This window comes from Mobula birostris, chromosome 8 (assembly GCF_030028105.1).
Source record: "Mobula birostris isolate sMobBir1 chromosome 8, sMobBir1.hap1, whole genome shotgun sequence".
NCBI classification, from domain to species: domain Eukaryota; kingdom Metazoa; phylum Chordata; class Chondrichthyes; order Myliobatiformes; family Myliobatidae; genus Mobula; species Mobula birostris.
Genome location: NC_092377.1, coordinates 2,524,928 through 2,543,864, shown reverse-complemented (window position 1 = coordinate 2,543,864; position 18,937 = coordinate 2,524,928). Strand labels below are relative to the sequence as shown.

Below are 18,937 nucleotides of genomic sequence, written 5' to 3'. Positions count from 1 at the left end.
AACCTATCCAAGTCACCCTGCGTCCTCTTAGCAACCTCCTCACAGCTAAAACTGCCGCCCAGCTTCGTGTCATCCGCAAACTTGGAGATGCTGCATTTAATTCCCTCATCCAAGTCACTAATATATATTGTAAACAACTGGGGTCCCAGCACTGAACCTTGCGGTACCCCACTAGTCACTGCCTGCCATTCTGAAAAGGTCCCGTTTATTCCCACTCTTTGCTTCCTGTCTGCCAACCAATTCTCTATCTACATCAATACCTTACCCCCAATACCGTGTGCTTTAAGTTTGCACACTAATCTCCTGTGTGGAACCTTGTCAAAATCCTTTTGAAGATCCAAATATACCACATCCACTGGTTCTCCCCTATCCACTCTACTAGTTACATCCTCAAAAAATTCTATGAGATTCGTCAGACATGATTTTCCTTTCACAAATTCATGCTGACTTTGTCCGATGATTTCACCGCTTTCCAAATGTGCTGTTATCACATCTTTGATAACTGACTCTAGCAGTTTCCCCACCACCGATGTTAGGCTAACCGGTCTATAATTCCCTGGTTTCTCTCTCCCTCCCTTTTTAAAAAGTGGGGTTACATTAGCCACCCTCCAATCCTCAGGAACTAGTCCAGAATCTAAAGAGTTTTGAAAAATTATCACTAATGCATCCACTATTTCTTGGGCTACTTCCTTAAGCACTCTGGGATTCAGACCATCTGGCCCTGGGGATCTATCTGCCTTTAATCCCTTCAATTTACCTTACACCACTTCCCTACTAACATGTATTTCGCTCAGTTCCTCCATCTCACTGGACCCTCTGTCCCCTATTATTTCTGGAAGATTATTTATGTCCTCCTTAGTGAAGACAGAACCAAAGTAATTATTCAATTGGTCTGCCATATCCTTGCTCCCCATAATCAATTCACCTGTTTCTGTCTGTAGGGGATCTACATTTGTCTTAACCAATCTTTTTCTTTTCACATATCTATAAAAGCTTTTACAGTCCGTTTTTATGTTCCCTGCCAGTTTTCCCTCATAATCTTTTTTCCCCTTCCTAATTAAGCCCTTTGTCCTCCTCTGCTGAACTCTGAATTTCTCCCAGTCCTCAGGTGAGCCACTTTCTCTGGCTAATTTGTATGCTTCTTCTTTGGAATTGATACTATCCCTAATTTCTCTTGTCAGCCACGGGTGCACTACCTTCCTTGATTTATTCTTTTGCCAAACTGGGATGAACAATTGTTGATGAACATCCTCGAAAAACTCCAATAGATTAGTCAAGCATGATTTGCCCTTGGTAAATCCATGCTGGCTCGGCCCAATCCTATCACTGCTGTCAAGATATGCCGCAATTTCATCTTTAGTAATGGACTGTAGCATCTTCCCCACTACTGATGTTAGGCTAACGGGGCGATAGTTCTCTCTGTTTTCTCCCTCCCTCCTTTCTTAAAAAGTGGGACAACATTAGCCATTCGCCAATCCTCAGGAACTGATCCTGAATCTAAGGAACATTGGAAAATGATCACCAATGCATCCGCAATTTCTAGAGCCACCTCCTTTAGTACCCTAGGATGCAGACCATCTGGACCTGGGGATTTGTTAGCCTTCAGTCCCATCAGTCTACTCATCACTGTTTCCTTCCTAATGTCAATCTGTTTCAGTTCCTCTGTTACCTTATGTCCTTGGCCCATCCATACATCTGGGAGATTGCTTGTGTCTTCCCTAGTGAAGACAGATCAAAAGTACTTATTAAATTCGTCTGCCATTTCTCTGTTTCCCATAACAATTGCTCCCAATTTATTCTTCAAGGGCCCAACATTGTTCTTAACTATCTTCCTTCTCTTCACATACCTAAAAAAACTTTTGCTATCCTCCTTTATATTCCTAGCTAGGTTGCGTTCATACCTCATTTTTTTCTCCCCGTATTGCCTTTTTAGTTAAGTTCTGTTGCTCCTTAAAAATTTCCCAATCATCCGTCTTCCCACTCACCTCAGCTCTGTTATACTTCTTTTTTAATGCTATGCTATCTCTGACTTCCTTTGTCAACCACTGTGGCCACTTTCCCCCCTTTGAATCCTTCCTTCTCCGGGGGATGAACTGATTTTGCACCTTGTGCATTATTCCCAAGAATACCTGCCATTGCTGGTCCACTGTCTTTTCTGCTAGGATATCCGACCAGTCAACTTTGGCCAGCTCCTCCCTCATGGCTCCATAGTCTCCTTTGTTCAACTGCAATACTGACACTTCTGATCTGCCCTTATCCCTCTCAACTTGCAGAATAAAACTTATCATTTCAAGAGGACTAGATTATAAAAGCAAGAATATAATGTTGACATTTTATAAAACACTGTTGAGGCCTCACTTGGAGCTTTGTGAGCAGTTTTGGGCCCCTTAGAAAGGATATGCTGAAACTGGAGAGGGCTCAAAGAGGTTCAGAAAAATGATTCCAGGATTAAATGGCTTGTCACATGAAGAGCATTTGATGGCTTTGGGCCTGTATTCACTAGAATTCAGAAGAATGAGGGGTGACCTCATTGAAACCTATTGAATAGTGAAAAGCCTTGATAGAGTGAATGTGGAGAGGATGTTTCCTCTGGTAGGAGAGTCCAAGACCAGAGGATGCAGCCTCAAAATAGAGGAATATCCTTTGAGAACAGAGATGAGGAGGAATTTCTTTAGTCAGAGAGTTGTAAATCTGTGAGATTTGTTGCCTCAGACAGCTGTGGAAGCCCAGTCTTTATGTATACTTAAGGCAGAGGTTGATGAATCCTTAATCGGTCAGGGCATGAAAGGATATGGGGGGGGAGGTGTTGGTGGGGAGGAGGAAGGCGGGAGATTGGGGCTGAGAGGAAAATGTATTGGCCATGATGAAATGGCAGAGCAGACTCAATGGGCCAAATGGCCTAATTCTGTTCCTATGTCGTATGGACTTATATATTTAAATATACTGTAAAATGGCTCCTATGGCTGTACATGATTGGGAGTCTAAGCGGGTGCCTCACTTTGCCCAAGGGTGACCTGCAGTCCAGCGGAGGGAAGGAGAGCACCTTATACCTCATTTGGTAGAGATGTATCTCCACCCACCATCCATGCCTCTACGTTAGGAAAGTTAAAATCCCCAACTATGGCAACCCAGCACACTCAAAACGCTGGAGGACCTCACCATCTACAGAATAATGCAAGCAGCCAACGTTTCGGGCTGACCCTTCATCAGGTCTCGGTCCGATAGCTTGACTGATGACAGCTATAGATGCTACCTGAGTTTCTCCAGCATTCTGTGGGTGTTGCCCTGAATTTCCAGCATCTGCAGAATCTCTTGTGTTTATTTCCGCAGATGTTGCCTGCCCTGCTGAGTTTCACCAGTGTTTTGTGTGCGTTGCCCTGGATTTCCAGATCTGCAGGTTTTCTCTTGCTTGTACAATGATGCGCTATAGTGTTTACAACTTTCCACAACCCCCAACAGATTTGTTCCCTATATTCCTTATCCAAAGCTGAATCAGGTTTAATATCACAGGCACAAGTCATCAGATGTATTGTTCTGTGGCAGCAGTACATTGTAACAAAAGCTATAAATTAAAGTAAGAAATATATTGGTCAGTTGTGCAAAGGGAGCAAAGCAATTGGTGAGGTGGTGTTCATAGGTTCATTGTTCACAACCTTCCTACAATGAGGCGACTAGATTGACAGCTGGGGACCTACAGTGCAACTTCAACAAGGTGCCCAGCTCCTTCCCATCCCCATATTCTCACTGGATAATCCCTCAGAAATTTCATCCTCCACTAACTGCACTGATGTTCTCTCTAATCATAACAGCACCATTTTCTTCCCCTCTCTCTCCTTGTCCTCGACCACATCGTTAGCTCCTCTGCCTTGGAACAACTAGCTGCCACTCATGCTCCTGCCTTGGCCTCGTTTCTTTTTTTTTAAAATCTTTTTATTGAATTAGTACACAAAAGGTAAAACATATAGCAACCAATACATTGTTAACATATAAATATACAAGTAATATTAATACGATAGAAAACAATGCAAACAACATAAGTTAGTTATAAAATAACAAGGTTGTATACTAATTTTCCATATATATCAATAGAACGAGAAAAAAAAACAGAAAAAAAAAACCCATAAAAAACCTACGGTGCAGCTAACCTACAAAGCAAAGCAACGGGCTAACTAGGTAAATAGTAGACTTGGACAAATTAAACAATCATGTCCTCAAACCCGACCTCCACTAATAGCAGATAAAATCCACGAAGGGAGTGTATGTGTGATCAGAGAGGGAAAAAAATAGTTACATTAAATGAAAATATTGAATAAAAGATCTCCAGGTCTGTTCAAATTTAACTGAAGTATCATAAAGATTATTTCTGATTTTTTCCAAATTTAGACACTGTATCATTTGAGAGAACCAAAAAACGTAGTTGGGGCATTAATCTCCTTCCAGTGTTGTAGAATACATCTCTTCGCCATTAAAGTAAGAAATGCAATAATTCTACGCGCTGAGGGGGATAAATTACTAAAAGTTTTAGGTAATCCAAAGATACAGTAATAGGATGGGGAGAAATATCACTATTCAAAACCTTTGAGATAATATTAAAAATATCTTTCCAAAAAGTTTCCAGAGTAGGACAAGACCAAAACATGTGGGTCAAGGAAGCTATCTCCCCATGACATCTATCACAAAGAGGGTTAATATGAGAGTAAAAACGAGCTAATTTATCTTTAGACATATGTGCTCTATGGACAACTTTAAATTGAATTAAGGAGTGTTTGAGACAGATAGAGGAAGTATTAACAAGTTGTAAAATATGAGCCCGGTCATCAGCCGGGATAGTAAGGCCCAATTCCTTTTCCCAGTCAGTCTTAATCTTATCGAATGGAGCTTTCCTAAGTTTCATGATAGTATCATAAATAATAGCCGTTACACTTTCTGACACGGGTTGAGGTTAATGATAGCGTCTAAAATATTTGTAGGGGCTAACGCCGGAAAGGAAGAAAGTATGGTATTTAGGAAATTTCTAACTTGCAAATCTCTAAAAAAAAATGTGTTCTTGGTAAATTGTAGTTGTTAGATAACTGTTCATAAGACATAAGGGAGCCATCTGAAAATAAGTCCAAAAACAGTGATATACCATTAGTCTTCCAAATTTGAAAGGCACGGTCCATAGAGGAAGGGGGAAAGAATATATTGCCAATAATAGGAATCGCTAGCACGGCCTCGTTTCTGTACTGGCTGTGACATCCCAGTCCCACGTGGCTCTCTCAGCCCAGCGTTCATCCCTCAATAGACAATGGGTGCAGGAGTAGGCCATTCGGCCCTTCGAGCCAGCACCGCCATTCACTGTGATCAAGGCTGATCATCCACAATCAGTACCCCATTCCTGCCTTCTCCCCATATCCCTTGACTCCGCTATCATTAAGAGCTCTATCTAACTCTTTCTTGAAAGAATCCAGAGAATTGGCCTCCACTGCCCTCTGAAGCAGAGCATTCCACAGATCCACAACTCTCTAGGTGAAAAAGTTTTTCCTCAACTCCGTTCTAAATGGCCTATCTCTTATTCGTAAACTGTGGCCTTCCTCAAATTTGGAGACCAAAACTGCACACAGTACCCCAGGGGCTGTGGTCTCACCAGGGCCCTGTACAGCTGCAGAAGGACCTCTTTGCTGCTATACTCAACTCCCCTTGTTATGAAGGCCAACGTGCCATTAGCTTTCTTCACTGCCTGCTGTACCTGTGTGCTTACTTTCAGTGACTGATGAACAAGGACACCTAGATCTCATTGTACTTCCCTTTTTCCTAACTTGACACCATTCAGATAGTAATCTGCCTTCCTGATCTTGCCACCAAAGTGGATATCCTCACATTTATCCACATTAAACTGCATCTGCCCAATAACCCAGCCTGTCCAAGTCACCCTGCATTCTCATAACATCCTCCTCACATTTCACACTGCCAACCAGCTTTGTGTCATCTGCATATTTGCTAATGTTACTTTTAATCCCTTCATCTAAATCATTAATGTATATTGTAAATAGCTGCGGTCCCAGCACCGAGCCTTGCGGTACCCCACTAGTCACTGCCTGCCATTCTGAAAGGGACCCGTTAATCCCTACTCTTTGTTTCCTGTCTGCCAACCAATTTTCTATCCATGTCAGTACCCTACCTCCAATACCATGTGCTCTAATTTTGCCCGCTAATCTCCTATGTGGGACTTTATCAAAGGCTTTCTGAAAGTTCAGGTACACTACATCCACTGGCTCTCCCTTGTCCATTTTCATAGTTACTTCCTCAAAAAATTCCAGGATATTAGTCAAGCATGATTTCCCCTTTGTAAATCCACGCTGACTTGGACCAATCCTGTTACTGCTATCCAAATATGCCACTATTTCATCTTTTATAATTGATTCCAGCATCTTCCCCACCACTGATGTCAGGCTAACTGGCCTATAATTCCCTGTTTTCTCTCTCCCTTCTTTCTTAAAAAGTGGGATAACATTAGCTATCCTCCAATCCTCAGGAACTGATCCTGAATCTATAGAACATCGGAAAATGATTACCAATGCGTCCACAATTTCTAGAGCCACCTCCTTAAGTACCCTGGGATACAGGCCATCAGGCCTGGGGATTTATCAGCCTTCAGTTCCATCAGTCTATCCAACACCATTTTCTGCCTAATGCGAATTTCCTTCAGTTCCTCTGTTACCCTCGGTCCTCCAGCCACTATTACATCTGGGAGATTGTTTGTGTCTTCCCTAGTGAAGACAGATTCAAAGTACCTGTTCAACTCGTCTGCCATTTCCTTATTCCCTATAATAAATTCACCCGTTTCTGTCTTCAAGGGCCCAACTTTGGTCTGAACTAACTTTTTCCTCTTCACATACCCAAAGAAGCTTTTACTATCCTCCTCTATATTCTTGGCTAGCTTACCTTCGTATCTCATCTTTTCTCCCCGTATTGCCTTTTTAGTTATCTTCTGTTGCTCTTTAAAAGTTTCCCAATCCTCTGGCTTCCCGCTCATCTTTGCTATGTTATAATTTTTCTCCTTCATTTTTATACTGTCCTTGACTTCCCTTGTCAGCCACGGCCGCCCCTTACTCCCCTTAGAATCTTTCTTCCTCTTTGGAATGAACTGATCCTGCACCTTCTGTATTATTCCCTGAAATATCTGCCATTGTTGTTCCATTGTCATACCTGCCAGAGTATCTTTCCAGTCAACTTTGGTCAGCTCCTCTCTCATGGCTCCATAGTCCCCTTTGTTCAACTGTAATACTGACACTTCCAATTTTCCCTTTTCCCTCTCAAATTGTAGATTAAAACTTATCATATTATGGTCACTACCTCCTAATGGCTCCTTTACCTCGAGTTTACTTATCAAATCCGATTCATTACACAACACTAAATCCAGAATTGCCTTCTCCCTGGTAGGTTCCAGTACAAGCTGCTCTAAGAATCCATCTCGGAGGCACTCCACAAACTCCCTTTCTTGGGGTCCAGTACTACCTTGATTTTCCCAGCCTACCTGCATGTTAAAGTCCCCCATAACAACCCTAGCATTACCTTTGCGACATGCCAATTTTAACTCTTGATTCAGCTTGCACCCTATATCCAGGCTCCTGTTTGGGGGCCTGTAGATAACTCCCTCCTCTCGTCTGCATTGAAATAACTGAAATTTTATCCAGTGTCCTCAGTGTGGGGAACTAACACACTCCTCTCTCTGCAGAGCATCCAGACAGCCAGACACCATGTCCAGACGATCACCCATCAAATGCTCCTGCTCCTTCCGGAATCTTGCATCCCGAGAGCAGTACCAGCACAGCAGTGGCTGTAGAATCCACCTCCTGTACGGTCGGTATGACAGTCACGGATACAGTCACTGAGAGAGGTACGGTGCGCGCACACGCACACACACACAACCGCTCAAACCACCCTCACACCACTCACACCCCAAACCTCTGAAACCTCACTCAGACCCCAAACCCCTCAACCCCACACCACTCACTCACACCACACACCACTCAAACAACCCCACACCACTCACTCAGACCCCACACCACTCACTCTCCAACGACCTCAAACCACCCCCACACCACTCACTCACACCTCAAACCCCTCAAACAACCCCACACCACTCACTCACACCCCAAACCTCTGAAACCTCCCCACACAACTCACTCAGACCCCACACCACTCACTCACACTCCAAACCTCTGAAACCTCCCCCACACAACTCACTCAGACCCCAAACCCCTCAACCCCACACCACTCACTCACACCATACACCACTCAAACAACCCCACACCACTCACTCAGACCCCACACCACTCACTCACTCTCCAACGACCTCAAACCACCCCCACACCACTCACTCACACCCCAAACCCCTCAAACAACCCCACACCACTCACTCACACCCCAAACCTCTGAAACCTCCCCCACACAACTCACTCAGACCCCAAACCCCTCAACCCCATACCACTCACTCACACCATACACCACTCAAACAACCCCGCACCACTCACTCAGACCCCACACCACTCACTCACTCTCCAACGACCTCAAACCACCCCCACACCACTCACTCACAGCCTAAACCCCTCAAACAACCCCACACCACTCACTCACACCCCAAACCTCTGAAACCTCCCCACACAACTCACTCAGACCCCACACCACTCACTCACACTCCAAACTCTGAAACCTCCCCCACACAACTCACTCAGACCCCAAACCCCTCAACCCCACACCACTCACTCACACCACACGCCACTCAAACTACCCCCACACCACTCACTCACACCCCAAACCTCTGAAACCTCCCCACACAACTCACTCAGACTCCACACCACTCACTCACACTCCAAACCTCTGAAACCTCCCCCACACAACTCACTCAGACCCCAAACCCCTCAACCCCACACCACTCACTCACACCCCAAACCCCTCAACCCCACACCAATCACTCACACCACACACCACTCACTCAGACCCCACACCGCTCACTCACTCTCCAACGACCTCAAACCACCCCCACACCACTCACTCACACCCCAAACCCCTCAAGCAACCCCACACCACTCACTCACACCCCAAACCTCTGAAACCTCCCCACACAACTCACTCAGACCCCACACCACTCACTCACACTCCAAACCTCTGAAACCTCCCCCACACCACTCACTCACACCCCAAACCCCTCAAGCAACCCCACACCACTCACTCACACCCCAAACCCCTCAAACTACCGCCACACCACTCACTCACACCCCAAACCCCTCAAACCACCGCCACACCACTCACTCACACCCCAAACCCCTCAAACCACCGCCACACCACTCACTCACACCCCAAACCCCTCAAACAACCCCACACCACTCACTCACACCCCAAACTCCTCAGACCACCTCCACACCACTCACTCACACCCCAAACCCCTCAAATCACCCCTACAAAACTTACATCTCCACCAAACCCCTCATATCAACCCCACACCACCCACACACACACACACATCAAACCCCTCAAACCATCACTACACCACTCACTCAGACACCAAATTTGTCAAACTACCCCCACACCACTCACTCACACCCCAAACCCCTCAAATCACCCTCACACCCGAACCCCCTCAAACTAACCCCACACCACTCACTCAAACCCCAAACCCCTTGAAGCACCCCCACACCACTCACTCACACCCCAAACCACTCGAATCACCCCCACACCACTCACTCACACCCCAAGCTCCTCAAACCACCCCCACACCACCCACCAACATCCTGAATCCCATAAATCACCCCCATACCACTCACTCACACGCCCAACCCCACAAACCAGCCCCACACCATTCACTCATACCTCAAACCCATCAAATGATTCCACACCACTTATTTACACCCCAAGCCCCTCAAAGTACTCCACAACACTCACTCACACCCCAAAACCCTCAAACCACCCCCACAACACTCTCAGAGCCAAACCCCACAAATCACTCACACTGGAAACCCCGTAAGCCACCCCTACACCACTCACAAACACATCAAACCCCTCAAACCACCCCCACACTACATATTCACACCCCAAATCACTCAAACCACCCCACACCACTCACTCACACCCCAAACACCTCAAACCACCCACACACTACATATTCACACTTCAAATCATTCAAACCACCCCCACACTACATACTCACACCCCAAATCACTCAAACCACCCCCACACCACTCACTAACACCTCAAACACCTCAAACCACCCCCACACCACTCACTCACACCCCAAACACCTCAAACCACCCACACACTACATATTCACACTTCAAATCATTCAAACCACCCCCACACTACATATTCACACCCCAAATCACTCAAACCACCCCCACACCACTCACTCACATCCCAAACCACTCAAACCACCCCCATGTCACTCATTCACCCCACAAATCACTCAATCCACCTACACAGCACTCACTGACACCCAAACCCATCAAACCGCCCGAACACCACCCACTGACCCCTCAAACCACCCCCACAACACTCAGTCAAACCCCAAACCCCTCAAACCAGCCCCACACCACTTACTAACACACCAAGCCCCTCGAACCAGCCCCACACCACTCACTCAGACCCCCAACCCCAACCCCACAAACCAGCCCCACACCACTCACTCACATCCCAAACCCCTCAAACCACCCCCATGTCACTCACTCACCCCACAAATCACTCAATCCACCTACACAACACTGACTCACACCCAAACCCGTCAAACTGCCCGAACACCACACACTCACCCCCCAAACCCCTCAAACCACCCCCACACCACTCACTCACACCCCCAACCCTACAAACCAGCCCCACACCACTCACTCACACCCTAAACCCCTCAAACCACCCCCACACCACTCACTCACACCCCCAACCCTACAAACCAGCCCCACACCACTCACTCACACCCTAAACCTCTCATACCCATCACCAGACCCTTGTCAGCCTCCCAGGAAACAGCACCAGGGGAGTGCTAACCTCCTCACCCCTTGGGACATACTCCTCTGTCCAGCTGTGTGGGATGGCGATCCAGGATTGCTTCAGTTCCCCTCGTGGACTAGAAGCTCCTCACGTGGGGCACTTGGCCTCAATTGAGGCAACAAATCTGGAGACCAGTCCCACTGACGACCCTGTACCCACAGGCGACCCTGCTCTGTAGGGCTTTGCCCCTCCCCAGGGGATGCGTGCTCCAAGTGGAGAGTCTTGTCCAAAGGCAAGTCCTACTCTCCAGCAGCCCATTCACAGTGGCACTGCTCACCAGCCCGGAGGCCGCGTTGTCGGGAGATGTCTCCCTAGCAGAGGACCCCGGTACAACAGGGCTATCCTGCAGCGCTGAGGGAACATAATCCACAGTTATGGCCTTCACCGGGGGTGAATCCTCTTTCTCCTCGTGGTTCCTGATCCTCATTCTTGGGGGATACATCCCTCCGCCATTTAGGGCCACAGGTACGCTGACCTCTATCACAGAAACATCCTCAGCCTCCGGCACACCCCCCCCCCCCCGCCCCGACTCGCCCAGGCTCTCGCTGAATTTCAGGAGCCACGGGACCATCTGGGCTTGATTCAACTGCAACTACGTGCTCCTTTTCTGGGGGAGAAGCGTTCAAATGCTTTTTCTTCTGTTTCACCTTCCTGTCCGCCACCTGAGCCTACCCTTCCCCGTCACCCGCCCCACGTCCAACTACGACTTCCATAGCCGGAGGAGCAGGGAGGAGGGACAGTCAGTGGGGGGAGGCACAGCGGTATCATCCTCTGCCTGCAAGGCAGAGTTGGCAGCCTGATAGATTGTGTAATTCTTCTGAAAATGCCCAAACTCCTTACAGACTTGGCACCTTGCGCGGCCCGTGCCCAAGAAATGGTATAATAATGCCCCTCAAAGTATACCTGGTTGCCCCTTGGCATCCCCACTCCGCTTGAGCTGCATAAGCAGACTGCGCTGAAATGAGAATAGGTGCTAATGACTCCGCGGAGGTGCCCTGCACCGGGTCGGGGTTATCTTTAAACGCACCTCGCCGTTGGAGCGCAGATAGGGGAATAGGGCTTTGTCAGGGATATGGGGGTAGACATCAGAGAGTTTTGTCATCTGCACTGGGGCCAACACAGGCTCCACCTACATTAAACTCTTCCCACCTCTAACTCCCAGCTCAGGGCCAAATACACACCCCGCGGTGACTTCAAATAAAAGAGAGTTTTCCCATTCAAAGCCGCTACCGCAACAAAGCCCTGGTGGCCTCCAACAGTGTCCGCCACGGCCTTTATGGTGGCATTCCTACGGACTGAAGTAGGCAGGGTACATTAAAGTCAGTCATTTGAACGGGTGGTCCTCTTCGGGCGTGGCAACTCCTGAGCCAGCAGCCAGCGTGTGGGACTTGGCTGAGCCAGCTTTGAGCCACACCAAGCCATGGTGCAGTTCCAATTGAAGAGTTCAACCACTGCCGCTGGAAAGTTACAGTCTACACCCAGTGGAACACCAGCAAACAGTCAAAAAGAAACAGTCTGGAGATGAGACTGGACGGGACGGGAGGGAGAAGGAGTGGATAGGCAAGGAGGTCTGTGCAGTGTTAAAAGAAACCTCAGAAGTCACGAACAGGTGAAAGCTTCCTTCTGGCTGGTCCACTACTCCAAAGTCCAAAGTGCTCTTCACCCAGTCGCCCTTGGCTAGGCACTCTGAACGGGAGGGGTTTTCCACTGTTACAAACTGATAAATCCATCCCCGCTCCCGGCAAAATCAGACTCGAACTCAGCGCCAAGAGACACGGACCGAAAAACTTCACCGAAACAAATCCTTCCAGGCAAGGAAACTGTTTCAGTCTACTACCAAGGAGATGTTCCACACACCCAAAGTGCTCTGGCAATCTCCAAAACCGTTCTTCAGCAATTTTACAGCAAATATTCAACTTCAGGAAAGAGAGCTCCCACAGTGTGAGCCTCTCTCGGTACCTGCCCTCAGTACCACCGCTCCCTTGGTATCACTTTGTGCTCAGTATTGCCCCTCCCTCATTACAGCCCTTCCCTGGTCTGACCTTGATTCTGGCCTGAACTTTCCCCAGACCTCCTGCGGTCACCAGTGCCTCCAGTGCCAGGAGCCATGGCAGAAGACTGGGCTGACACGGGAGCCGTGAACAGGCAGCAGCTGTTGAAGTGTGAGTAGTGGAGCGGGCAGGACCTCTCTCCGGAACAGAGGCCTGGTGGGCTGGGTGGGCCATCACAGTCCAGGGAGTGGAAGCTTCAGCAAAGGAGGGAAAGGAGCAGGGAAGGGCATTGACCAAGAGCTTTCTCATTATGGTGTTAAGAGAGAGGGTCCCTGAATATCCCATGCATGGGGCCAGCCACGTTGAGATCAGAAGCAAAAAGGGTGTGGTGTCAGAGCTGGGGGTGTTCTGCATATCGACAGACTGCTCTGGTGGAGACCAGGAACGAACGAGATGGTGACAGAGCTGGGGATGTTCTGCATATTGCCAGAATGGTCTCATTAGACCAGAAATGAACGAGGTGGTGTCAGAGCTGGGGGTGTCCTGCATTTTGACAGACTGGGCAGGTGGAGACCAGGAACGAACGAGGCAGTCACAAGCTGAGGATGTTCTGCAGGTCACTCAATGTTCAGAAAGGGGAGAGGAGCTGGTATATCAGACAATGACAGTGATGTGCAGGTAATCAGTCTGCAGTTGTCTGGGGATGTTAACTCTCCTGTTCATATTCAGATTTAGATTTCTTTATCACATATACATTGATGCCTGCAGTGAAAGTCATCATTTGCGTTAACAACCAATACAACGTAAGAAGTCTGCTGGGGCAGCTCACGGGTGTCAACGCGCATTCTGGTGTCGACATCGCTTGCAACAAAGTTACATAGAATGGCACAACACAGCACCCGATCTTCAACCCACAATGTTTTGTTTACCTTTTAACCTATTCTAAGATTAATTTAACCCTTCCCTCCTACATAGCCCTCTATTTTTCTTTCATCCATGTGCTTATTGAAGAATCTCTTAAATCTCCCTAATGACTCTCAGACTCCCAGACATCCAGCCTACAATTTATGGACATGCCAGCCCAAGGGCTTCAAACTTCGGCCTCAACCTCTGGTATCGATCCAGGTCTCAGAAATCACAGGTCAACCTCTGGTATCGATCCAGGTCTCACAAATCACAGGTCAACCTCTGGTATCGATCCAGGTCTCACAAATCACGGCACTTTAAACTCCGGGCCTCCACCTCCGACATCCTTCACGATGTTACTGGCCCTTTTCTGGCACCTTCTGTATGCAGGTCATGTTCTTGATGGTGGGTAGGCTGTTGCCGGTGATGTGTTGCACAGTTTTAACTGCCTGTTGTAGAGCTTTCCAGTCCGATGCGGTTTGTTAGGATGCTCTCTACTGCACATCTGTACAATGACGTGCATGTGGATGTGCGAAGTCCAGCTCTGTTCGTAGTTGGGGTTCCTGACCAGAGGGAGGGAATCTGGGAAAGTGTCAGTGGGAGAAGGCAGCCTCCCTTCAGGAAGGTTCATTCTGGATGATGGTGCTGAATTGAGGGGAGGCGTTTCCAACACAGGACCCGGCAAGAGTGTATGTATTTTACAACATTGGAAAGAGACTAATGCTCCAACTACGTTCTTTTGGTTTTCCCAGACAATATTATGCTTAAATTTGGAGAAAATTAGAAGTAATCTTTATGATTCTTCAGTTAAATTCGAACAGACCTGGAGATCTTTTATTCAACATTTTCATTTAATGTAATTTTTTTTCTCTCGGTCCATATTTACATTCCCTTCTTGCTTTTAACTGTTTTTAATGGAGGTCGGGTTTGAGGACGTGATTGTTTTAAGTTGTTTAACTCTACTTGATACCTAGTTAGCCCATTGCTTTGCTTTGCTTTTTAGTTTAGTTGCACGGTGGGTTTTTTGGGGTTTTTTTGGGTTTCTTTCTCTCTTATTGATATATATAAAAATCAGTATACTATTATATTACCTTGTTATTTTATGTTTAAATTGCACTGTTTGTATTAATTTTTTTCTGTATTAATATTTCCTGTAATATATTCTAACAGTGTATTAGTGCCTATATGGTTTACCTTTTGTGTAGTAATTCAATAAAAAGATTTAAAAAGAGTGTATGGGTCGGGAGGTGGGTGTGTAGCTGACAGGAGGTGAGATGCAATGATGAGAGTTCAGGGCCAACATGTTCCAACGTGTCAGTGGTGGGGACAGCATGTGTATGAAAGCCAGGGGATGACAGTGAAAGTGTTAAGGGAATGAGTCATTCAGGAGCACAAGATATATCATAAGACCATAAGACAGAGGAACAGAATGAGACCATTCAGCCATAAGATATAGGAGCAGAAGTAGGCCATTCGGCCCATCAGGTGTTGCGCCATTCAATCATAGGCTGATCCAATTCTTCCAGTCATCCCCACTGCCCTGCCTTCTCCCTGTACTCCTTGATGCCCTGGCTAATCCAGAACCTATCTATTGCTGCCTTAAATACACACCATGACTTGGCTTCCACAGCTGCTCATGGCAACAAATTCCACAGATTTACCACTCTCTGACTAAAGTAATTTCTCCGTCTCTGTTCTAAAGGGACGTCCCTCTGGTTCCAGAATCCCCCACTATAGGAAACATCCTCTCCACATTCTAGGCCTTTCAATATTCGATGTGGAGGAACTTCCTACAAATGAGGGCAGAAAAGATGAAGGGGTTATCAAAGTTGAGAGTAAATTTATTATCAAAGTACTTTTATTTCACCATATACAGCCCTGAGATTCGCCTTCCTGTGGGCATGCTTAATAAACCCTGTATCCATAACAGAGTCAATGATCATGTATAAATTTTATTGAGGACTGCGGGTTTCTAGAGCGAGAGGGGAGCCATTAGTGAACAAAGAGGCAATCCGTGTTCAGCCAGAGGACATGTGTAACTCTGAAATGAATACTTCTCACCTGTATTCCCTGTGGCAAAGGATGGTGGGTGAGGATTATCACGGAAAAGCTATTTGACGTGGTTGTGGGTGTACGGGTAGGTGATGCCCAGGGCCTGTGCGTATCGCAGGCTGCGATGAGGCAGGTGGGGGCTGAGGAATATGCCAGGGTTCCAACAGCTTTTTAAACACAAGACATTCTGCAGATGTTAGAAATCTTGAGCAACACACACAAAATGCTGGAGAAACTAGGGCATAGTCATAGTCATACTTTATTGATCCCGAACAAAATTGATTTTCGTTACAGTTGCCCCAACCAAGAATAGAGTATAAATATAGCAATATAAAACCATAAATAATTAAATAGTAATATGTAAATTATACCAGGAAATAAGTCCAGGTCCAGCCTATTGGCTCAGGGGAGGAGTTGTAAAGTTTGATGGCCACAGGCAGGAATGACTTCCTATGAAGCTCTGTGTTGCATCTCGGCAGAATAAGCAGCTTCTATGGAATAGAATAGGAGCAGGGATGTGATGTTGAGGCTCTATAAGGCGCTGGTGAGACCTCACTTAGAGTACTGTGGGCAGTTTTGGTCTCCTTATTTAAGAAAGGATGTGCTGACGTTGGAAAGGGTACAGAGAAGATTCACTAGAATGATTCCGGGAATGAGAGGGTTAACATATGAGGAACGTTTGTCCGCTCTTGGACTGTATTCCTTGGCATTTAGAAGAATGAGGGGAGACCTCATAGAAACATTTCGAATGTTAAAAGGCATGGACAGAGTGGATGTGGCAAAGTTGTTTCCCATGATGGGGGAGTCTAGTACGAGAGGGCATGACTTCAGGATTGAAGGGCGCCCTTTCAGAACAGAAATGCGAAGAAATTTTTTTAGTCATTGGGTGGTGAATCTATGGAATTTGTTGCCACGGATGGCAGTGGAGGCCAAGTCATTGGGTGTATTTAAGGCAGAGATTGGTAGGTATCTGAGTAGCCAGGGCATCAAAGGTTATGGTGAGAAGGCGGGGCAGTGGGACTAAACAGGATAAAATAGATCAGCTCATGATAAAATGGCGGAGCAGACTCGATGGGCCGAATGGCCTACTTCTGCTCCTTTGTCTTATGGTCTTAAATGTAGAAGGTGTTGACATTTTGGGTGAGACCCTTCATCAGGATCTTCGTCAGGATTCATGTGTGACGACCTCCCCTCTCCTCATCTTCGTACTATTGAACCCCCCCTTCCCTCCGTTTCGCACATTCCTACCAGCTGAACCCTTCCTCCTTCCCTTCCCCTTCTCACATTTGTACTATTGAACCATCCCTCCCCTTCTCACATCGTACCAACTAAACCCTCCCTCCCTCCCTGCGTCCATCGCTGCCTCGCCCTCCCTCCCTGTGTCCGTCCTGACATTCTTCTCCTGGACTGACCCTGTGAGGATCACGGTTGTTGTCCCTCACTGACCCATGTCTCATCATGTTTGAAGTGCTGTTGTGCTTGCTTTTTACCTTATGGGGGTGGGGGAGGTCAGTGTGAGCACAGAAAGATTGAATAAGTCTGGAGCAGAGGAGAGTGAGGGGAGATTTGATAGCTAGGTTATGAGGGGGGCCGACAGGGTAAATGCAAACAGGTTTTTTTTCCACTGAGGTTGGGTGGGACTACAACTGGAGGTTATGGGTTAGGGGTGAAATGTCTTCACTCAGAGGGTGGTGAGAGTGTGGAATTACACAATCAGTGGGTGCGGGGAGGATAACAACACTGAAGAGAAGTTTGGATAAGTACATGGATGGTCGGGATATGGAAGGCTGTGATCTGGGTGCAGGTCAATGGGACTTGGCAGAATAATAGTTCGGTACAAGCAACACACATCAAAGTTGCTGGTGAACGCAGCAGGCCAGGCAGCATCTGTAGGAAGAGGTGCAGTCGACGTTTCAGGCCGAGACCCTTCGTCAGGACTAACTGAAGGAAGAGCTAGTAAGGGATTTGAAAGTGGGAGGGGGAGGGGGAGATCCAAAATGATAGGAGAAGACAGGAGGGGGAGGGATGGAGCCAACAGCTGGACAGGTGATTGGCAAAAGGGGATACGAGAGGATCATGGGACAGGAGGTCTGGGAAGAAAGACGGGGGGGGGGGACCCAGAGGATGGGCAAGAGGTATATTCAGAGGGAGAAAAAGGAGAGTGAGAGAAAGAATGTGTGCATAAAAATAAGTAACAGATGGGGTACGAGGGGGAGGTGGGGCCTTAGCGGAAGTTAGAGAAGTCGATGTTCATGCCATCAGGTTGGAGGCTACCCAGACAGAATATAAGGTGTTGTTCCTCCAACCTGAGTGTGGCTTCATCTTTACAGTAGAGGAGGCCGTGGATAGACATATCAGAATGGGAATGGGACGTGGAATTAAAATGTGTGGCCACTGGGAGATCCTGCTTTCTCTGGTGGACAGAGCGTAGGTGTTCAGCAAAACAATCTCCCAGTCTGCGTCGGGTCTCGCCAATATATAGAAGGCCACATCGGGAGAGACAGAACCTCCTGGTGGGGCAGTTGGGCAGAGGAGCAAAATCCCTACGGCACCTGGTATTCCCAGGCGGTCTCCCATCCAAGTACTAACCAGGCCTGAGCCTACTCAGCTTCCGAGATCAGACGAGATCGGGCGTTTTCAAGCTAGTATGGCCGTAGACAGGATCTCCCCTCCCCCTCCCACTTTCAAATCTCTACTCACTCTTCCTTCAGTTAGTCCTGACGAAGGGTCTCGGCCCAAAACGTCGACTGCACCTCTTCCTAGAGATGCTGCCTGGCCTGCTGCGTTCACCAGCAACTTTGATGTGTGTTGCTTGAAATTCCAGCATCTGCAGAATTCCTCGTGAATAGTTCGGTACAGACTAGATGGGCCAAAGGGCCTGTTTCTGTGCTGAGGTCTGCTGAGTGATTATATTTTGTAATTTGCTGAACTATGTGTGGTAATCCGTGTTGTGTGTGAGTTATCTCTAC

At 47.3% G+C, this 18,937-nt stretch overlaps 1 protein-coding gene and 1 non-coding gene across 4 annotated transcripts in view; one reads left to right on the top strand and one right to left on the bottom strand.

The window, feature by feature from the left end:
• Nucleotides 1-18,937, top strand: part of LOC140201099 (E3 ubiquitin-protein ligase TRIM65-like) — a 42,922-nt gene that overhangs the window by 14,690 nt on the left and 9,295 nt on the right. For 2 of the 3 annotated variants that reach the window (XR_011886774.1, XM_072264698.1), the window contains exons 5-6: nt 7,718-7,879; nt 13,089-13,181. Coding sequence is in view for 2 of the 3 variants with exons in the window: in XM_072264698.1 (XP_072120799.1) it covers nt 7,718-7,879; nt 13,089-13,181 (255 nt within the window). In the remaining variant the exon portion in view is untranslated. The remainder of the gene's footprint in view (nt 1-7,717; nt 7,880-13,088; nt 13,182-18,937) is intronic. The other variant, XM_072264699.1, reaches the window with a different exon arrangement.
• On the bottom strand, nt 18,509-18,627 carry LOC140202365 (5S ribosomal RNA). Its single transcript, XR_011887083.1, has one exon. It is a non-coding gene; the product is annotated as a 5S ribosomal RNA (ribosomal RNA).